Source organism: Oncorhynchus kisutch, linkage group LG15, assembly GCF_002021735.2.
Source record: "Oncorhynchus kisutch isolate 150728-3 linkage group LG15, Okis_V2, whole genome shotgun sequence".
Lineage (NCBI taxonomy): Eukaryota > Metazoa > Chordata > Actinopteri > Salmoniformes > Salmonidae > Oncorhynchus > Oncorhynchus kisutch.
Genome location: NC_034188.2, coordinates 60,407,603 through 60,426,841, shown reverse-complemented (window position 1 = coordinate 60,426,841; position 19,239 = coordinate 60,407,603). Strand labels below are relative to the sequence as shown.

At 44.6% G+C, this 19,239-nt stretch overlaps 1 protein-coding gene across 1 annotated transcript in view; it reads left to right on the top strand.

The window, feature by feature from the left end:
* ppm1lb (protein phosphatase, Mg2+/Mn2+ dependent, 1Lb) overlaps nt 1–19,024 on the top strand; it is a 41,727-nt gene extending 22,703 nt beyond the window's left edge. The window contains exons 2-4 of the mRNA XM_020503101.2: nt 2,388–2,574; nt 12,270–12,431; nt 15,368–19,024. Coding sequence (XP_020358690.1) covers nt 2,388–2,574; nt 12,270–12,431; nt 15,368–15,717 — 699 coding nt within the window. The 3' untranslated portion in view covers nt 15,718–19,024. The remainder of the gene's footprint in view (nt 1–2,387; nt 2,575–12,269; nt 12,432–15,367) is intronic.
* Nucleotides 19,025–19,239: the final 215 nt, after the last annotated feature.

The following is a 19,239-nucleotide window of genomic DNA, read 5'->3' as shown; positions in this document are numbered from 1 at the left end:
TATAAGGGGTGTGTGTAAGGAGGGGGAATCTGCTGGTAGAGCAAAGCTGTGACATTCCTCACACTCGCTGCTGAAGAACACTGGGAAAACTCCAGTGTGTGGACAGTGTGCATCTCAATAGAGTAAATGCACAAAGTATCTCATCAGGAGAGCATATTTGCTGCCTTTCTGTCACTCTGCTGACAGATGCCTCTCATGTGATGGGATCTGCTGCTTTGTTGTCTTGGTGGAGCATCGCCGCAAGGCCAACTCCCACGACATGGTAATTCTGCTCATTAGGGTAGGCTGTTATTAAGAGCCTTCTGCGACTGCTGTCCACATTTTCTTTTTCCTTTTTTACGTTTGAAAAACAAATTTATACATAAGAAACTAACAAAAACTTAGACACAAACAATGGCTACATCTCATCTGCCCCGACCCGCATGCTGCATTATGCTTTGCCACTTGGCCTTCAATTGTGCCAATTTAGTTTTTCTCAGTTGCCCATGCTATTTCAATAATAAATCATGAGATTTTTTCCATTGTGTCAACGGTTTTTAGTGTACGTTTTCTAAAGATGAGTGATAGGAAAAGGGTCTTTCTAACTGACGCTGACGTTTATGTAGAATGTTAGGTACTAAATATTTTTAAGCATAATTGAGAATACATAAAGTCTGAAACCCAACTGCCAGTGGACGGTCTGGTAGAAGGATGTCGTTTGTGGCTATCGAACCCCCCCCTCCCCCCCAGTCAGCACACACACTAGTTCGCCACTGTGATGATTAAGGCAGCAGCAGAACTGTCGGCCGTGCACACGCAGCAGATAAGAGTTCTCAGAGCAGTGTTATCTCTCTCTCTCACACACACTCTCTCTGTCATTCTTCTCTCCATACTTCTGTCATCCTTTTGTTCTTCTCTCCCCAGTCCTCCGTTCCTCTCCCCATCACGACACACAGCAAATAACACAGCCCAGATAAGTCACACACTTCTACCATCCCCTCTCTGTGTCTGTCTCTCACTCTCGGTGTATAAACCATGACTGCTGCCGTTTCGTCCTTTTTCTCAGGCGACTGATAATATCTGGGTAATAGGAGACATGTTGGTGTCCCGGTAGGTCTAAAGTAGTTGAGTAGGGTGGTGCTGATCACAGTTGATCAGTGGGACTAGGACGGGTCAGAGTAGAGCAGGGCTGAGCTCTTTACAGGTGTCCGATCATCCACCCTGTCACTTAACAGGATAACTAAGACTTGTTATCCTGTTTTCTTTGCTTATCCAGGCTTAATGACTGTGTGTTCACTCACATATAAACACACACACACACACACATCTGCTCTTTGGATGTCTGAAAGGATAAATTGACTTTGTTAACCCAGAAAGGCCTTGTACTTCACAATAACAGGGCACTAAAGCAGCTATTAATGTGGTCACTACTGTCCCATGTAGTTCCTCCAGACAAAAGACCTCTGACCTCCTTATGATCCCTGCGGTCACTATGGTAACCACAGGAGGGAAGGAATGTCTGAGATACGTCCCCACGCAAGCTCAGAGAGAGAGGCCAGAGAAAGAGGCCTAGACGGATATTCCAGCCGTAGGCCTCGCTCCCAAAGCGAGCACAGAGGGGTTGTGGGAACCGCAGGCAGAGGGGAAGGGGTCGGATACAGAGAGCAAGGGACTGTCGCAGAGCGAGCGGGAGCGAGAGAGCCAGAGAAATATTGTGAGGGAGAGTCAGAAAGTGAAGCGAGTTGAAAATGTTAGGTAGAAACAGTTTCTGAGTGATAAGGCAGAAGATCATGCTCTGTCTGGGGGCCCTGACCTCTCATATAAGCGCTAAGCCCCCTGTTAGTCAAAGCGTCTAATTATTTTACACTAATATCTTTCTCTTTTGGCTCAGCTTGGCTAGGCTTGAATCTCTGTCCATGATTCAGGGAAGGAGGAGAAAAACGAGCCGTTCTCTATTGTTGTGAAGCGTTGCATATCTGTCTGTCAAAGGGTGTGCCGTTATCGCATGGCTGAGATGAACAGCCGAGGATAGAGTTTCTCTTGCTCAGCTGTATTCCACAGCACGGCGGGAGGGGAAGCGTGTTTAGCTAGTGGTGCAGTTTCTCCCCCTCCTTTACCTATGGCTATTTATCTGCTGCTTTATCTGGGTTTCAGCAAGGAACTGAGGACAGCCAGGTCACCGCTACTGTAGCCTGTCTTCTCCCCCGTGTGTGTGTGTGTGTGTGTGTGTGCGTGTGCGCGTGTGTGTCTGACTACAGTGCGGGGGCACCCACATGGTTTGATGCTGTGTGGCAGAGCTGTGAACATCACTTAGTTTACAATTTCTTACAGTTTACACCATGTATAACTCTTGACTTCAGTATAGCCAGCTCACTGTAGCTCTCTCTCCCTCCTCCTTCTTGTCCCAGGCGGCGGCTGACTTTGCCAAGGCCCATCTGTCGGAGGCGTTGCGTCAACAGCTCCTGAGCTACGACCGGGAGAAGGAGAAGAATGAGAGCAGCGGTGGTCTGTCCTATTCCTCCATTCTGGAGCAGCAGATCCTGGCTCTGGACAGGGACATGCTGGACAAGCTGTCAGCCGTCTACAACGAAGCAGGTCAGAGGGCAGGGCAGCCAGGGGTTAAAGGTCACAGGCACCCTCTGTGGGCAGACATGTTCCACTAATCTAGCAACAGTTTATACCTTAATCCTGAATTTAACCATTAGAGGGAAAATATGTACCATTTCCTACAAAAAAAATGAATAGGCTATAATGTGTAGTGCTGACTTCACGGTTAGTTGGATGCCCCAGTCTTGTGATCCGTGTTGTACCGTGACCACAATTCTTTGTTTTGGATTGATTGCACTAATTTCTGCATGCTCAAACACTGTTGTCTGAGAAATTCTCAAATGATGGCTATAGTTTGTTTGGGGACAGAGTGAAGAGTTTGTTGAAATAGCTGTGGTGTTTTTGATAGCGAGAGTTAGGGGAAATGAAGCTTGTAAAAATAGCTGTGGTTCGAGGGGGGTGTATGAGATTGTTTTGTGTACATGAGTGGGGTTGGCTAGGGGCAGACATGCACTTCTCCTGGACTCTTATAAGGAAGGAGCCCATTACTATTGTGATGTTTGCTCACATTGGTTTGCTCATTCCTACACTTGTTTTTCTAGGAGCCCTAAATTGCTGCTTGCAAAGTATTTCTGACTTTGGGCTTAGGCTCCGGCCGTGCTGCTTATTCAGCTGTTGAAATATAGCTTTATCTTCATCAGACATAGACACAGACGTAGCAGTAACAAGGGAGAAAGAGGGAGAGAAAGTGCCAAAGCCCTCTGCTCAGCTGCCTCTCCTCAGGGTGGCTTGACAGATGGCGCTTTCAGAATGTGTTCATACCCCTTGACTTATTCCACATTGTGTTTTTACAGCCTGAATTCAAAATTGATTACATTGATTGTTTTCTCTCACCCATCTACACACAATAAGCCATAATGACAAAGTGAAAACATGTTTTTAGACATTTTTGCATATTTATTGGAAATGAAATGCAGAAATATGTAATTTACATAAGTATTCACAATCCTGATTCATTACTTTGTAGGAGCACATTGACAGCAATTACAGCTGTGTGTCTTTTTGGGTACATCTCAAAGTTTTCCACACCTGGATTGTGCAACAATTGCCCATTTATTGTTTTCAAAATTCTTCAACTCTGTCAAATTGGTGGTTGATTGTTGCTACACAAACATTTTCAGGTCTTGCCATACATTTTCAAGTTGATTTAAGTCAAAAGTATAACTCAGCCACTCAGCAACATTCACTGTCTTCTTGGTAAGTAACTCCATTGTAGATTTGGACTTGTTTTATGTTATTGTCCTGCTGAAAGGTGAATTCATCACCCAGTGTCTGGTGGAAAGCAGACTGAGGCAGGTTTTCCTCTAGGATGTTGCCAGTGCTTAGCTCCATTCTTTCTGTTTTATCCTGAAAAAGTCCCCAGTCCTTAATGATTGCAAATATACCCAAACTATTATGGACTACAAAGGGAAGCACAGCTGCAAGCTGCCCAGTGACCCAAGCCTACCAGATGAGCTAAATTACTTCTATGCTCGCTTCGAGGCAAGCAACACTGAAGCATGCATGTGGGAACCCACAGTTCTGGTGAAAGAACGCTCTCTGTCGCTGATATAAGAACTTTAAACAGGTCAACATTCACAAGGCCGCACTCTCTATTGCACTCCACACTGCCCTTTCCCATCTGGACAAAAGGAACACCTATGTGAGAATGCTATTCATTGACTACAGCTCAGAGTTCAACACCATAGTACCCTCAAAGCTCATCACTCATCACTCATCACTAAGCTAAGTACCCTGGGACTAAACACCTCCCTCTGGATCCTGGACTTCCTGACGGGCCGACCCCAGGTGGTAAGGGTAGGTAGCCACACATCCGCCACGCTGATCCTCAACACGGCGGCCCCTCAGGGGCTCAGTCCCCTCCTGTACTCATGACTGCATGGCCAAGCACGACTCCAACACCATCATTAAGTTTGCCAATGACACAACAGTGGTAGGCCTAATCACTGACAACGATGAGACCGCCTATAGTGTCAGAGGAAGGCCCTAAAAATTGTCAAAGGCTCCAGCCTCCCCAGTCATAGACTGTTCTCTCTGCTACCACATGGCAAGCGGAACCGAAGCGCCAAGTCTAGGTCCGAAAGGCTTCTTCACAGCTTCTATCCCCAAGCAATAAAAGACTCCTGAACAGCTAATCAAATGGCTACCCGGGCTATTTGCATTTTACGCTGCTGCTAGTCTCTGTTTTATTATCTATGCATAGCCACTTTACCTCTGTGCCCCCGCACATTGACTCTGTACCGGTACCCCTTGTTTATAGCCTCGTTATTGTTATTTTATTGTTAATCTTTAATTTTGTTATTTAAAAAAAAAAAGGTTCTTATGTATTTATATTTTTACTTCAGTTTATTTTAGTAAATACTTTCTAAACACTTATTTTTCTTAACTGAATTGTTGGTTGAGGGCTTGTAAGTAAGCATTTCACCTAGTTCTACACCTGTGACATGCGCCGAATACAACAAGTAAAATGTGATTTGATAACATGATACAGCCACCACTATACTTGAAAATATGGAGAGGTACTCAGTAATATGTTGTATTCAGGACAAAAAGTGAATTGCTTTGCCACATTTCTTTTGCAGTTTTACTTTAGTGTGTTTTTGCAAACAAGATGCCTGTTTTAGAATATTATTCTGTACAGCCTTCCTTCTTTTCACTCTGTCAATTAGCTTTGTATTGTGGAGTAACTACAATGTTGTTGATCCATCACAGCCATTTAAATCTAACTGTATTAAAGTCACTGTTGGCCTCATGGTGAAATCCCCTGAGCTGTTTCCTTCCTCACAGGCGTCCTTCCTAACTCAGTTGCCGGAATCTTTGTAGTGGCTGGGTGTATTGATGCACCATCCGAAGTGTAATTAATAACTTCACCATGCTTAAAGGGATACTCTGCTTTTTAAATATCTACCAATAGGTGCCCTTCTTTGCGAGGCATTGGAAAACCTCCCTCATCTTTGTTGAATCTGTTTTGAAATTCACTGCTCAACTGCGGGACCTTACAATTATCTGTATGTGTGGGGTACAGAGATGAGGTAGTCAATCAAAAATCATATTAAACACTATTGCTCACAGTGAGTCCATGCAACTTATTAAGCAAATTTGTATTCCTGGACTTATTTAGGCTTTTCATTTTAAAATCATTTGTAAAAATGTCTAAACACATATTTCCACTTTGATATTATAGGGTATTGTGTGTAGGCCAGTGACACACAATCTCAATTTCATCCATTTTAAATTCATGCTGTAACACAACAAAATGCGGAAAAAGTCTAGGGGTGTCAATAATTTCTGAAGGCATTTCTGTACAGAGCATTCGGGAAAGTATTCAGACCCCTCTACCTTTCCATATTTTGTTACAGCCTTATTCTAAAGTGGATTAAATAACCCCCCCCCCCCTCAATCTACACACAATATGCCATAATGACAAAGTTAAAACAGGTTTTTAGAAATGTTTGCACATTTATTACAACAACAACAAAAAAACTACCTTATTTACATAAGTAGAACCTTTGCTATGAGACTCAATTGAGCTCAGTTGCATCCTGTTTCCGTTGATCATCCTTGAGATGTTTCTACAACTTGATTGGAGTCCACCTATGGTAAATTAAACTGATTGGACATGATTTGGAAAGGCACACACTTGTTCTTATACAAGGTCCCACAGTTGACAGTGCAAAAACCAAGCCATGAGGTTCAAGGAATTGTCCATAGAGCTCAGAGACAGGATTGTGTCGAGGCACAGATCTGGGGAAGTGTACCAAACTTTTTTTGCAGGGACTGGGAGACTAGTCAGGATTGAGGGAAGGATGAACAGAGCAAAGTACAGAGATCCTTGATGAAACTTCCTCCAGGGTGCTCTGAACATCTTGGAGAGACCTGAAAATAGCTGTGCAGTGACGTTCCCCAACCACCCTGACAGAGCTTGACAGGATCTGCAGAGAAGAATGGGAGAAACTCCCCAAATACAGGTGTGCCAAGCTTGTATAGTCAATACCCAAGAAGACTCGGTGCTGTAATCGCTTTCAACAAAGTACTGAGTAAAGGTTCTGGTTACTTATGTAAATGTAATATTTCCGTCTTTTTAAAAAATATAAATAAATTTGCAAAAAAAACATCTTAACCTGTTTTTGCTTTGTCGTTAAAATGGGGTATTTTGTGTAGATTGATGAGGGACAAACTATTTAATCCGTTTTCGAATAAAGCTCTAACAATGTGGAGGACGTGAAAAGGTCTGAATACTTTCTGAATGCCCTGTGTGTAGGGCGAGAGGGTATAGAGTTGCATGATAAGGGGAATAGAAAGAACGGGGAAGGAGGACAAAAGAGAGAGAAAAGGGTTGGACAGAGACAAAGGGCCAGTGTATGGAACAGAGGGAACGAGAGTAAGCCAAGGGACAAAAATAGGGATGGGGATATGATAAAGATGACAGAAGGTGATACTGAAAGGGGAAGAGTGTCGTCCTGAACTCATAGAGCGAGGGAGATGGAGCGCCATCCATCTTCACCGCCACCCGTACTCGTTTAGCACCCACAGGACCAGAGAGGGGGGGGAGGAAGAGAGGGGGAGCGAAGTTGTCACAACAGATCCAATGATGGTATATTCAGGATGTAGGGAAGAGGGAGCTAAAATATTAATGATGAGGTGGTGGTAAAAGACTCGCTTCACACACTGTGATTTTAGGAATGCAGCACACGCAATGTCTCTGCCTCTCTCCGGGGATTCGGGATCCTGACATAACTTAATGTTCGGAGTGGGAGGTGGAGAAAGAGTGAGAGCGTCCAAGAGGAAGAGAACGAACTAGTGAGAATTCGAGAGAGGGTGTTCTACGGAATATAATTCTTTGCATGTAACTTATTATTCTGAGTGGGAGTTGGGGGAGAGAGAGTGATGGAGTGTATTATCCTATAGAGTGTACAGTTCACTATAGTATTCACAGCACAGAACCTCGTGACTCGGATGAGTGTGTAATTGAATGCGTGGCTGGTATGAAGAGGCCTTTCAAGCGGTCAGGCTGTGTCAGTCACATTCTACTAGAGGTCATGTGACACCATGATTGTAAAAGTAGAACCAGTGTTGTACCCGAGACCATAACAAGCTAACTCCCGTGCTGGGCGCGACAGTTGACTTTTGGGTTTCTCCTCCTGCGACGTGCCCACTTAGTGAAGGCACTACCTCTGTTTGTCATTTACATGTTAGTCATTTAGCAGACGCTCTTCTCCAGAGCCACTTACAGTAGTGTCTACATACATTATCATATTGGTCCCCTGTGGGAATCAAACCCACAACCTTGGCATTGCAAGCGCCATGCTTTACCAACTGAGCCACACGGGACCACTCACCTCCCTTTTGACCTCCTCTCTGCAGAAATCCCAGATGCTGATAGAAATCGATTGTGTGATCTGCGTCACTCAGTCTAGTGGAAAAGGCTAAACTAGCCTACCCACAAGTCCCATCTTCCTTCTGCTCAGCCATCTCTCCCACCCACCCCTCCCTCTCTCCCACCCCTTCCTCTCTCCCACCCATCCACCCCTTCCTCTCTCCCACCCCTCCCTCTCTCCCACCCCTCCACCCCTCCCTCTCTCCCACCCCTCCACCCCTCCCTCTCTCCCACCCCTTCCTCTCTCCCACCCCTCCACCCCTTCCTCTCTCCCACTTCTTCCTCTCTCCCACTTCTTCCTCTCTCCCACTTCTTCCTCTCTCCCACCCCTTCCTCTCTCCCACCCCTTTCTCTCTCCCACCCCTTCCTCTCTCCCACCCCTTCCACTCTCCCACCCCTTCCACTCTCCCACCCCTTCCACTCTCCCACCCCTTCCACTCTCCCACTTCTTCCACTCTCCCACCCCTTCCTCTCTCCCACTTCTTCCTCTCTCCCACTTCTTCCTCTCTCCCACTTCTTCCTCTCTCCCACTTCTTCCACTCTCCCACCCCTCCACCCCTTCCTCTCTCCCACCCCTTCCACTCTCCCACCCCTACACCCCTTCCTCTCTCCCACCCCTTCCTCTCTCCCACCCCTCTCCCATCCATTCCTCCCTCTCTCTCATTCCTCCCACACCTCCACCCCTTCCTCTCTCCCACCCCTCTCCCATCCATTCCTCCCTCTCTCCCATTCCTCCATCCCTTCCTCTCTCCCATCCATTCCTCCCTCTCTCCCATTCCTCCACCCCTTCCTCTCTCCCACCCCTTCCACTCTCCCACCCCTCCACCCCTTCCTCTCTCCCACCCCTTCCTCTCTCCCACCCCTACACCCTTCCTCTCTCCCACCCCTTCCTCTCTCCCACCCCTACACCCCTTCCTCTCTCCCACCCCTTCCTCTCTCCCACCCCTACACCCCTTCCTCTCTCCCACCCCTTCCTCTCTCCACCCCTACACCCCTTCCTCTCTCCCACCCCTTCCTCTCTCCCACCCCTACACCCCTACACCCTTCCTCTCTCCCACCCCTCTCCCATCCATTCCTCCCTCTCTCCCATTCCTCCCACACCTCCACCACTTCCTCTCTCCCATCCCTTCCTCTCTCTCTCCCACCCTTTCCTCTCTCCCATCCCTCCCACCCCTCACTCCCTCCACCCCTCACTCCCTCCCATCCCATCCTCTCTCCCAACCCTCTCCCATCCATTCCTCTCTCTCTCCCACCCCTTCCTCTCTCCCACCCCTCCACCCCTTCCTCTCTCCCACCCCTCCACCCCTTCCTCTCTCCCACTTCTTCCTCTCTCCCACCCCTCTCCCATCCATTCCTCCCTCTCTCCCATTCCTCCCACACCTCCACCCCTACCTCTCTCCCACCCCTCTCCCATCCATTCCTCTCTCTCTCCCATTCCTCACACACCGCCACCCCTTCCTCTCTCCCATCCCTTCCTCTCTCTCTCCCACCCCTTCCTCTCTCCCACCCCTCCACCCGTCCTCTCTCCCATCACTCCCACCCCTCCACCCCTCACTCCCTCCCATCCTTTCCTCTCCCACCCCTCTCCCATCCATTCCTCCCTCTCTCCCATCCCTCCTTTCCCTCCAAAGCAAGATGCCCTGTTGATTCCCAGACTGAGGTTTCAACCGTCCCCCTCCTAGCCCCATTATGCTCATTATCCTCCTGTATTTCACTCATCCCTTTGTTTGGACGACAGGAAGAATTATTTAAGTTTGAGCCCAAAGATAATCTTACCATAAAGCTACCCTACTTTCTTTTTTTTTTTTTAAGTCCTGCTTTTGTGTTGCAAAGCATTAGTCAGCCATGTATTGAAATGGAAATAGTTTTCAGCCCAACTTCCTCCCTGAGTCTGGGGGGGGGGGGGGGATCAGTTGGACTGGTAATTGTTTTTGATTGTTGTCCTTATATCTGATTGAGCGGGTAGCTCATTTAGGGACTGAAGCGTTGAGCTTTTGTTGTTATCGGGGCGAACAGAGTCCCCTGGGCAACCTATCAGATGTATCCCTCGCTCTTTTCATCCAGCCATCCATTGTTTATCTGGGAACAATAGAAGGAAAAAGAGAGAAGTGAGTGAGAGGCCCCTGATGAAATGGCCAAGAGCTAAGTCTATTCAAACCGTCTTTTATTACAGTGAGTTATTTATTTAACGTTTCTTTGGCCTGGTATGTCTAAGAGGACCACTGCTCTCTTTATAGTCAGGACCTGGGGTTAATAGGGAAAAGCTGATATCTAGACCAGCACAGGATATATGGGGAAGCATTTTCTTTTGGACTGGGTAGTAGATGTTCGTTCTGTTTTTTATTTTTTAGAAAGTGGGTAGACAATGGCATGGACATAGTTATGTGCACACACTAAAGTAGGCTAATTGGAGAATTTGACATGCCCAGGCCATGCCTAATGCTCAGAGAAAAGAGAGCGGAACAGGGTAGAGCCCAGCTAATTGAAGAAGAGAGTTAGCCTAGGTACAGAATGTTACGTTAATTAAAAACGTGAACTAACGTAGATATGCTAGGCTAATTGGAGAAGTCAATCTGTAGGTATCCTTGGCTAATTGAAGGAGTGAACTAGCTCAGGTATGCTAGGCTAATTTGGAGAAGTCAGTCTACATAGGTATGCTAGGTTTAATTGGATTTGTGGATGTGCACGGGGCAACGTTGAGCTAATCAGATAGTGGTATGTTTGTGCTAGGATGATGGTTTAATTGGAAAAGGAGAGGTATGTGTGTGTGCAGCTCTGTGAAACTAATTGGGGAAGGGTGCGCTTGCAGGGCAGTACAGCCCATTTTCTCCATCACAACGGGAGCCCGATTAAGAAATAATTAGCTGAACGGCATGGTACAGAGGTGCCAGTTGTCGACCGGAGCAGGAGAGGATTAGACACACACAGAGAGATGAAAAGATAGAATGGCTAACTTTTGTGTTCACTCTCCTATCTCCCACCTTGTTTCCACTTTCTCTCTACCCCCACTTTCCTGCCGTCTGCCCCATGCTCTCTTTTTCTACCCCCACTTTCCTGCTGTCTGCCCCATCCTCTCTTTCTCTTTACCCCCCACTTTCCCGCTGTCTGCCCCATCCTCTCTTTCTCTCTACCCCCACTTTCCCGCTGTCTGCCCCATCCTCTCTTTCTCTTTACCCCCCACTTTTCTGCTGTCTGCCCCATCCTCTCTTTCTCTCTACCCCCACTTTCCCGCTGTCTGCCCCAGCCTCTCTTTCTCTACCCCCACTTTCCTGCTGTCTGCCTCATCCTCTCTTTCTCTACCCCCACTTTCCTGCTGTCTGCCTCATCCTCTCTTTCTCCCCTCTTGCCTCTTTCATTCTGGCTCCGTTTTCTGTTTGTTTTGTAATTTTTTTCCCTCATCCAAAGCTATAAATGGGAATAATAAAATCACAGTCCTGCTGAGAAGTAATCTAATTTTCCCTTCATTCGCCCTCGACTTCTCCTCCTCTTTCCCCTTTTTATTCACAATCTAGTGCTCTACATCTCTCACTCCCCCCATTTTTCTCTCTTCCTACATTATTTCTTGATCAGTTTCAGGCGGCTCGGAGGGTCTTTGCCTCTAAATGATTGAAGCGAATGGAAAAACACATCACCAGGGAGCTGAACCTGTTTAATTTCCTCACTAAGCCCTGAAACAGCAGAGTATAACCCAATTCCTGCAATGGAAAATCACAATCACATCACAAGTGTAGACATGCAATGTAGGCGCAGGGTTGAAACTGAAGGCAGGTTCATTCAATGAAATGGACCTCCCCTCACTCCCTCTACCTGCCAGTCCCAAAGCATCTCTCCTCCTTGGGGTGGTCCAGTCAGATGTTCCCATACCCCTATGCCCTGTTCTGGGTTGTGTGGTGTGCAAACAGACAGATGGTCAAACAGACTGGTATGTTCTCACTGCAGGGCTTTGGATCTCAGACAATGGGCTTCAGTCTCAGCCCAGAGACTGGGAAACCAAACAAAGAAGGGAAAGGGAGAAGAAAACAACCCAAAGAGGACAACTTTTTGAAGTGCTGTTTTCAAAGGGCTGTGGCTGTGTATTGTTGGAGAGGGTTTGTTTGTGCAATCTCACGCTATAGCGCATGTGTCAAAGTCATGTGTCTGCGAGTTTTCGCTCCTCCCTTGTATTTGATTGTTGAACTAAAGTCACTGATTTAGAGCAGAACTACCTCCCCTACTATACAGTGAATTTGGCAATAGGATGTTCAAGTTCTATTCAAGACTAACATGGTTCTATTCATCTTTCTCCTCCCCGTCCTCCCTCTCTCAGGTACCACATGTCTGGTGGCCCTGCTGTCTGATAAAGAGTTGACGGTGGCGAACGTTGGCGACTCGCGCGGAGTGCTCTGTGACAAAGATGGCAATGCCATCGCCCTGTCACATGATCACAAGCCCTACCAGCTTAAAGAACGCAAGAGGATCAAGAAGGCTGGTGAGCAAAAGGATATGCCTTAATAACTGGTTTAGGATCAGTTCTCTCCACTACTAGCCCTAATCTTAAACATTTATACAGTTGAAGTTGGAAGTTTACATACACCTTTAGCCAAATACATTTAAACTCAGTTTCTCACAATTCCTGACATTTAGTCTTAGTAAAAATTCCCTGTCTTAGGTCAGGTAGGATCACCACTTTATTTTAAGAATGTGAAATGTCAGAATAGAAGAGAGAATGATTTGATTTATTTCAGCTTTTATTTCTTTCATCACATTCCCAGTGGGTCAGAAGTTTACATACACTCAATTAGTATTTGGTAACATTGCCTTTAAATTGTTTAACTTGGATCAAATGTTTCGGGTAGCCTTCCAAAAGCTTCCCACAATAAGTTCGGTGAATTTTGGCCCATTCCTCATGACAGCTGGTGTAACTGAGTCAGGGTTGTGGGCCTCCTTACTCGCACATGCTTTTTCAGTTCTGCCCTCACATTTTCTATAGGATGGAGGTCAGGGCTTTGCGATGGCCACTCTAATACTTTGACTTTGTCCTTAAGCCATTTTGCAACAACTTTGGAAGTATGCTTGGGGTAATTGTCCATTTGGAATACCCATTTGCGACCAAGCATTAACTTCCTGACTGATGTCTTGAGATGTTGCCTCAATATATCCACATAATTGTCTTCCCTCATGATGCCATCTATTTTGTGAAGTGCACCAGTCCCTCCTGCAGCAAAGCACCCAACATGATGCTGCCACCCCCGTGCTTCACGGTTGAGATGGTGTTTTTCGGCTTGCAAGCATCCCCCTTTTTCCTCCAAACTTAACGATGGTCATTAGGGCCAAATAGTTCTATTTTTGTTTCATCAGACCAGAGGACATTTCTCCAAAAAGGACAATCTTTGTCCCCATGTGCAGTTGCAAACCGCAGTTTGGCTTTTTAATGGCGGTTTTGGAGCAGTGGCTTCTTCCTTGCTGAGTGGCCTTTCAGGTTATGAAGATATAGGACTCATTTTACTGTGGATATCGATACTTTTGTACATGATTCCTCCAGCATCTTCACAAGGTCCTTTGCTGATGTTCTGGGATTGATTTGCACTTTTCGCACCAAAGTACGTTAATCTCTAGGAGACAGAACGCGTCTCCTTCCTAAGCGGTATGACGGCTGCGTGGTCCCATGGTGTTTATACTGGCGTACTATTGTTTGTACAGATGAACGTGGTACCTTCAGGCGTTTGGAAATTGCTCCCAAGGATGAACCAGACTTGTGGAGGTCTACCATTTTTTTTCTGAGGTCTTGGCTGATTTCTTTTGATTTTCCCATGACGTCAAGCAAAGATGCACTGAGTTGGAAGGTTGGCCTTGAAATACATCCACAGGTACACCTCCAATTGACTCAAATGATGTCAATTAGCCTATCAGCATTTTCCAAGCTGTTTAAAGGCACAGTCAACTTAGTGTATGTAAACTTTTGACCCACTAGAATTGTGATACAGTGAATTATATGTGAAATAATCTGTCTGTAAACAATTGTTGGAAAAATTACTTGTCATGCACAAAGTAGGTGTCCTAACCGACTTACCAAAACTGTAGTTTGTAACAAGAAATCTGAGTGTTTGAAAAACGAGTTTTAACTTTAGAGGAAACTACACAATTATCCCTGGTTCAGCTGTTATAGTGTAGCTATACTGAGGGGTAAACCATGCCTCTGCCAAATGAAATTACAAATATATATATCAGGAGCAGTATCCATGACTACTCCCACCACCTTGATCTCCGGTTATTATCTTAATGTTTCCTTGATGACATCATAGCTTTATATAAATCAGGGGGGCCAGTAAGTGAGGAATGGAATGCACTCTTCAAGAGAACCCCAAAAAACGTCTACAGAGCCCATTGGCCTGTGATGTAATTATAATTTTATACTGTTTCATGTTCTCCTTCATGTGAAAGTGATTTTGATGGAATTGAGCCTTCAGTCAAATGAGTAACAAATCAAGTAGGACACACTATTGTTATTTGTGGCTGTCCATAGCTCACCATCGCCATCTACAGGTTGGTAGTGGAGCTGCAAATAAGTCATGACCGCAAATGACACACAAACTGGGTAAGCTAGTTGGCTAGCAGTTTCCAGTAACTGACCTAAGTAACTAAGTAACTATAAGTAAGTGTAAAATCACTGGTCATAAGTTCACACCAGCTTTCATGACTGTTTACAACATCTGCTCTGTCATTATTATTACTTGGGTCTCCCATGTGGTGCAGCGGTCTAAGTCACTGCATCTCAGTGCTACAGGCGTGTATCACAACCAGCCGTGATTGGGAGTCCCATAGGGCAGCGCACAATTGACCCAGCGTCGTTAGGGTTTGGCCGGGGTAGGCTGTCATTGTAAATAAGAATTTGTTCTTAACTGACTTGCCTAGTTAAATAAAGATCAAATAAAATATTATGACGGTTTTTATATAGCTATTATGATGCAGGGTTCAAGTTAAGGGTAACCCTGTGTTTCCCTCCCGTGGAGTATGGCTTCCAAGTAAAGCCTTTCATCCAGTGTGTTACTCTGATTCCTCTTCATGGGTAATTCTCTAGTAACCTGGCTCGGGGCCCTGGCAGTGGGAGAGAATGCAAACATACAGGGCAGCGCATACCTCTCCTGAATACTGTTTATTTTTCTGCATTACCTTTGAACTTCAGTACAGTATGTGAACTGTGTCCAATATAAACCATTGTGTCAGTGAAAAGATCTGAAACCAAAGAAAATACATTTTGTGCGCTGATCCATTTATTCCCCCCTTCACTTGAATGGCTTCATACTGTAGTTGATAAAGATTCATGGATCTGCTCATGGTCTTAGGAACACAAAAAATTTGTTTTATCTCTTCATCTGCTGTAACTAAAAGCCATTGGTTTCTTCTCTCCCCATCCTCCCCCTCCAGGTGGCTTCATCAGTTTCAACGGTTCGTGGCGTGTTCAGGGCGTCCTGGCAATGTCTCGTTCGCTGGGCGACTACCCGCTGAAGAACCTGAATGTTGTCATCCCCAACCCCGACATCATGACCTTTGACCTAGATAAGCTGCAGCCAGAGTTTATGATCCTGGCGTCGGACGGGCTGTGGGACGCGTTCAGCAACGAGGAGGCCGTACGCTTCATCAAAGAGCGCCTCGACGAACCCCACTTTGGCGCCAAGAGCATCGTCCTGCAGTCTTTCTACCGCGGGTGCCCGGACAACATAACCGTCATGGTGGTCAAGTTCAAAGGTGCCGGTGGCAAGGCCGCAGAGCAGTAGACCTACTGATACAGCCAGAGGAGAGATCTATATTATATATGAATATATATGTGTGTGTGTGTGCATAGGTTTAAAAGAAAAGAGAAAACAAGCAGTTTTTGGAGTGAGAACTGTTTGTATTGAAGATATTTACAGAAATGAGCCATTCGCCACCATGATGCAAACACGAAAATGTACACATACAAATTCACTCACACTCTCGAACCGTCACTTGTTTAGTTTTTTTCTTCAATCCACATAACGTATCGTGAATGATTTTTAGTTGTTTTTTTTAAGCAGTCATCCTCCAGGCCCTACACTGTGTTACTATTTTGCAGAAGAGGTACACCAAGATATCAACATCATTTGAAGTCGAGACCAAGTTGCAGTGATTTGTACATCTCTAAGAAAACCTTTATCAGCAGATGTCATCTGATTTGGTGCTTACATACATCAGAGCACCTGTAACTGGACACCTGTTTGGTTAGCCGGAGGGGCTAAATAGTTTCTGTTTAAAGACAGCTCAGACTAGACAAACGTAACTGTGTTCTCTTCTGTTTTGTCTGGCATGGCCTATTTGTTTGGGGGGGGTGCAATCAAACAGACAGTGACTGATTTGATTAAGATGGCATTAGGAGATGCATGCTCTGCGGTCCTCAACAACGGACTGTTGCCTGCATGAGTGTATCATGTCAAATCACATTCAGTTTGATTCTTCACTGTCACCCCTTGATTTCTAACGTTGATCTGTCGTTCTAAACATTGGCCATCTTGTCTGTCGGCTCCATAGACATTTAAACCTGTCAGCTCCATAGCGCCATGTTGATTTTTGACTTGCAGTTGAGTACCCCCAAATGACTGCACTGAGAATTGCAACTGTATTTTGAAGTTCTGTAGTTTATTGGTACTAAATATAATAGATATCGTTCGCTCCATGCAGACTACTAATGATGTCATCTATGCCTGTCTGTCGACAACGATCTGTGGTCATCCGTCTGCCCAGAATACATTTCTTTAACTATAATCCCATGTTAACCCTGATCTAAGAATCACTTTGACACTAGTTGCACAAATGTTTGCACCATGCTGTTATTATTGTTATGCCAGTCTTTTTTTCATTAATTATACAAATTGATTTTCACATGCGTGGTGGCATTCTACTGTTTGAATACCCGACACGTCTTTATTCTGATCATTGGCAGCCGATTGTCTTTCTGAAGTTGGGTTTAGTTCTATGGACTCATGCTCCCTCGACATCAGGGACTGTCACTGTCTGTCATATAGTACAGCTTACTTTAAGTTTATTTCTGTAAACTGACAGACTCAAAACGTAATATGAAGCCTTTGAATGAAATATTTACCTGTTGCCTTATTTTTTTTAATATACATTTCCTCATGAATTTGTTGCCAAAACTAACTCCTTAGTTTGTAATGTTCGTTAAACATGCACATCGCATGTAGATATATCTCACGTGTAGAATACCATCACAGATGTCTCCGTGAGACAAGGAAGTGTGACATGAATGTACATACAGTGCCTTTGGAAAGTATTCTGACTCCTTGACTTTTTCTACAAATTGTTACGGTACAGCTTTATTCTAAAATTGATTAAACAAATAAAATTCCTCACACAATACCCCATAATGACAAAGCAAAAACAGAAATACCTTATTTACATAAGTATTCAGACCCTTTGCTATGAGACTCGAAATTGAGCTCGGGTGCATCCTGTTAACATTGATCATCCTTGATGTTTCAACAACTCGATTGGAGTCCTCCTGTGGTAAATTCAATTGATTGGACATGATTTGGAAAGGCACACGCCTGTCAATATAAGGTCACACAGTTGTCAGAGCAAAAAACAAGCAATGAGGTCGAAGGAACTGTCCGTAGAGCTCCGAGACAGGATTGTGTCGAGGCACAGATCTGGAGAAGGGTACCAAAAAAATGTCTGCAGCATTGAAGGTCCCCAAGAACACAGTGGCTTTCAACATTATTAAATGGAAGAAGTTTGGAACCACCAAGACTCTTCCTAGAACTGACGGCCAGGCCAAACTGTGCGATCGGGGGAGAAGGGCCTTGGTCAGGGAGGTGACCAAGAACCATCAGGTCACTGACACTTAGGTCACTGGTTCGCCTTCCAACAGGACAACAACCCTAAGAACACAGCCAAGACAGTGCAGGAGTGGCTTCAGGACAAGTCTCTGAATGTCCTTGAGTGGCCCAGCCAGAGCCCGGACTTGAACCCGATCGAACATCTCTGGAGGGACCTGAAAATAGCTGTGCAGTAACACTCCCCATCCAACCTGAGAGCTTGAGAGGATCTGTAGAGAAGAATGGGAGAAACTCTCCAAATACAGGTGTGCCAAGCTTGTAGGGTCATACCCAAGAAGACTCAGTGCTGTAATCGCTGCCAAAGGTGCTTCAACAAAGTACTGAGTATAGGGTCTGAATACTTACGTACATTTAAAAAAAAAAAAAATTAGCATTTTATATATATATATATAATTTTTTTTTTTTTTTTTTTTTTGCTTTATCATTATGGGGTATTGTGAGTATATTTGAGGGGGGGGACAATGTAATTTTAGAATGAGTCTAACCTAAAAAAAAGTGGAACTAGTCAAGGGGTCTGAATACTTTTTGAAGGCACTGTACTGCTCCCATGTTATCTTCTTCCTCCACATTTGCAATGAAGAAAGCAATGCACCAACTCTTTGGTTTATTAACAAAAGAGGTATTTTACTAGATTAGTATGTTTGTGCTTTTTCAGTTTCTAAAAAATGTACAGTGGGGAGAACAAGTATTTGATACACTGCCGATTGTGCAGGTTTTCCTACTTACAAAGCATGTAGAGGTCTGTAATTTTTATCATAGGTACACTTCAACTGTGAGAGACTGAATCTAAAACAAAAATCCAGAAAATCACATTGTATGATTTTTAAGTAATTAATTAGCATTTTATTGCATAAGTATTTGATACATCAGAAAACTGGTTGGTAGGTGATCAAATACTTATGCCATGCAATAAAATTCAAATTAATTACTTAATCATACACTGTGATTTTCTGGATTTTTGATTTAGATTCCGTCTCTCACAGTTGAAGTGTACCTATGATAAAAATTACAGACCTCTACATGCTTTGTAAGTAAGAAACACTGCCGATTTTGCAGGTTATCAAATACTTGTTCTCCCCCACTGTATGTTATCAAATGTTTATGTGGAGTTTGTATTTGTTTTTGTTGAATTTAAGAAACTGTAAAAAATATATATATCTGTGTATTTTAAGATAAAATCAAACCGATAACAATAAAAGGATTAATGATCATAGCACTGTCTTTATTGGTCTTCATTCATGGGAGAGAAAAAAAATGATGTTGATAAAATATATTTGATTTAGTTTGAGAGATCTGCAGATATGGTATATTTCAACGACCGTGCTGGTGAGTGGCCTAAAGAAGACTGATTGGTTTGTCAATAGCACTTGTTTTGTACAGTATTTTTGTTCTGAATTTGTACAGTAAATGGGTTACATGGTGGTAGAT